This window comes from Otolemur garnettii, unplaced genomic scaffold (assembly GCF_000181295.1).
Source record: "Otolemur garnettii isolate 467f Iridium unplaced genomic scaffold, OtoGar3 scaffold00055, whole genome shotgun sequence".
Taxonomy (NCBI): Eukaryota; Metazoa; Chordata; class Mammalia; order Primates; family Galagidae; genus Otolemur; species Otolemur garnettii.
Window position 1 is genome coordinate 1,689,557 of NW_003852450.1, and position 1,916 is coordinate 1,691,472.

The 1,916-nt window shown below is 38.2% G+C and overlaps 1 protein-coding gene across 1 annotated transcript in view; it reads right to left on the bottom strand.

Annotated features, from left to right (window-relative positions):
* CR1 (complement C3b/C4b receptor 1 (Knops blood group)) overlaps positions 1-1,916 on the bottom strand; it is a 103,188-nt gene that overhangs the window by 45,409 nt on the left and 55,863 nt on the right. Inside the window, 1 exon segment of the mRNA XM_023514552.1 lies at positions 1,868-1,911. Coding sequence (XP_023370320.1) covers positions 1,868-1,911 — 44 coding nt within the window.

Consider the following 1,916-nt stretch of genomic DNA (forward strand, 5'->3'; position numbering starts at 1 on the left):
AAACTCATTTCAATTCTAGTTGAGGGGAGGGGGAATGAAAGGAGGGGGAGAGGAAGATGGTGGTGGTGCTCTCACTGAATGGGCATGGGGTGGGGGCGGGGTTGGCACACCTTCTATATGTGAGACATAACCACAAGAGGGACTCTACCTGACAAAATCATACATTTTGACCTGGTTGTTTGTTCCCTCACATTAACCTGAAATACATTTATTTTTCAAAAATAAAAAGAAATGCATGTGTGATAATCACCTTAAGCAGATGAAACCTTTCCTTGATTACTTATTTATAGTCACCATTAATCCAGTCATGACTACAGTGATCAGTACTATAGCAAGGTTGCAATGAGCTAAAACATACACAGGTCATCACAGGAAACTCTACATGGATTCAGGTTGCTTTGCTTTTTAAAATTTCTGGGTTTATTTTCTCTCTTTACTGTTGGTCAGGCTTCAAATTGTTAATTTTTTTCTAGCGTCTGCTTATTTATTGAGAACAGTGTCCTCCTTGCTTCAGATGGGCATTTTAAATTAAGGTTGGAATTTGGAAGAAGCTACTTCAACTAGTAAGAGTTGTGAGACATAAGAAACAACCCAAATAGTGCAATCAGTCACTGAGCTGTGACACACGAGGGCAGATCACCACGTGTCATATTCCTTCAAGGAGCACCGAGGTTTTGGACAGCAAGGATCTATAAACAAGCTACGTTCATCTAAAATTTCATGAGAAAGGGGAGGATGGGTGGTAGAGGGTGATTGGTGGGACCACACCTAGGGTCCATCTTACCAGGGTACATGTGAATCTTTCTAAATGCAGAATATAAATGTCTTAACACAATAACTAAGAAAATGCCATGAAGGCTATGTTAACCAATTTGGTGAAGATATTTCAAATTGTATATAAAACCAAAAAAAAAAATTTAAAAAAGCAAAATTTTATTGTGAGAAGCACTGTAAGATGTCCAAGTAGATTTCTAGTAAGATGAATATTTTAGTAAAATTTGATTGTTTAAAAAACCCATATTTCTTAATCATCAGGATGAAGAAATGAAGCAAAATCCTATCTTCTATCGAGGAAAATACAAATGGGAACCCTGGGAGAAATCAGTAGTGACTCTAAACATCTCAGATTCATTAAGAAAAAAATCTACTTATTATTTATGAATCTCTCAGCATCATTTATCCAGGTACATGTTTTGAGAGTTTGAAGGAGTCAAATTGCCTGACCTGTCTAATGTCAATCCCTACTTTCCCCCCATTCCTCTTTGCTCTGGTCTATTATCTCCATGGCATTTAATTTGTTGACTTTTTCCTTGTCCATCTCCCTACCTGAGTATAAAAAACACGGGGTCATGGAATTAGCTCATCTGGCTCATTGCTGTAACTCCAGTGCCTAGATGAACATCAGACTCACCGTCTGTGCTCAATAAATAGCAAATTGAATAAATGAACATTTAGTATTTACATGTTAGCAAATATACATGAGAACACTAGAGTGACTGCACATTGATGAGGGAACAGAACTCAAAAGAAAGAAGGAAGGAAGGAACAGGGGCGTGAGAGAAGGAAGAGTGAGGTCAGATGGAAGGAAGGAAGAAAAATTTGGCTAAGCTTCCCATTACCTAATCTCCAAAACTATCATAGGAGGTATTACAACAAAACGCAGAATTCAAAATGGCAGAGATTGATCAAAACAGGTGATGCACACAGTGATTCACAGCAAGATACATGTATAACAGGTGTTCAAATACGCAGTATTTGCAACAATTCAGACTAGAGAATGGAAGAACCACAATGGGGGAAGCCATAGGCCAAACTACTAAGTGGATTAAGGGGTAAACATGAAATGTTCCTTTTATTTTTTACTCACGTTCACACACAGGAACACTGCCATTCCAGATGCTTTCCATTCCAACCAG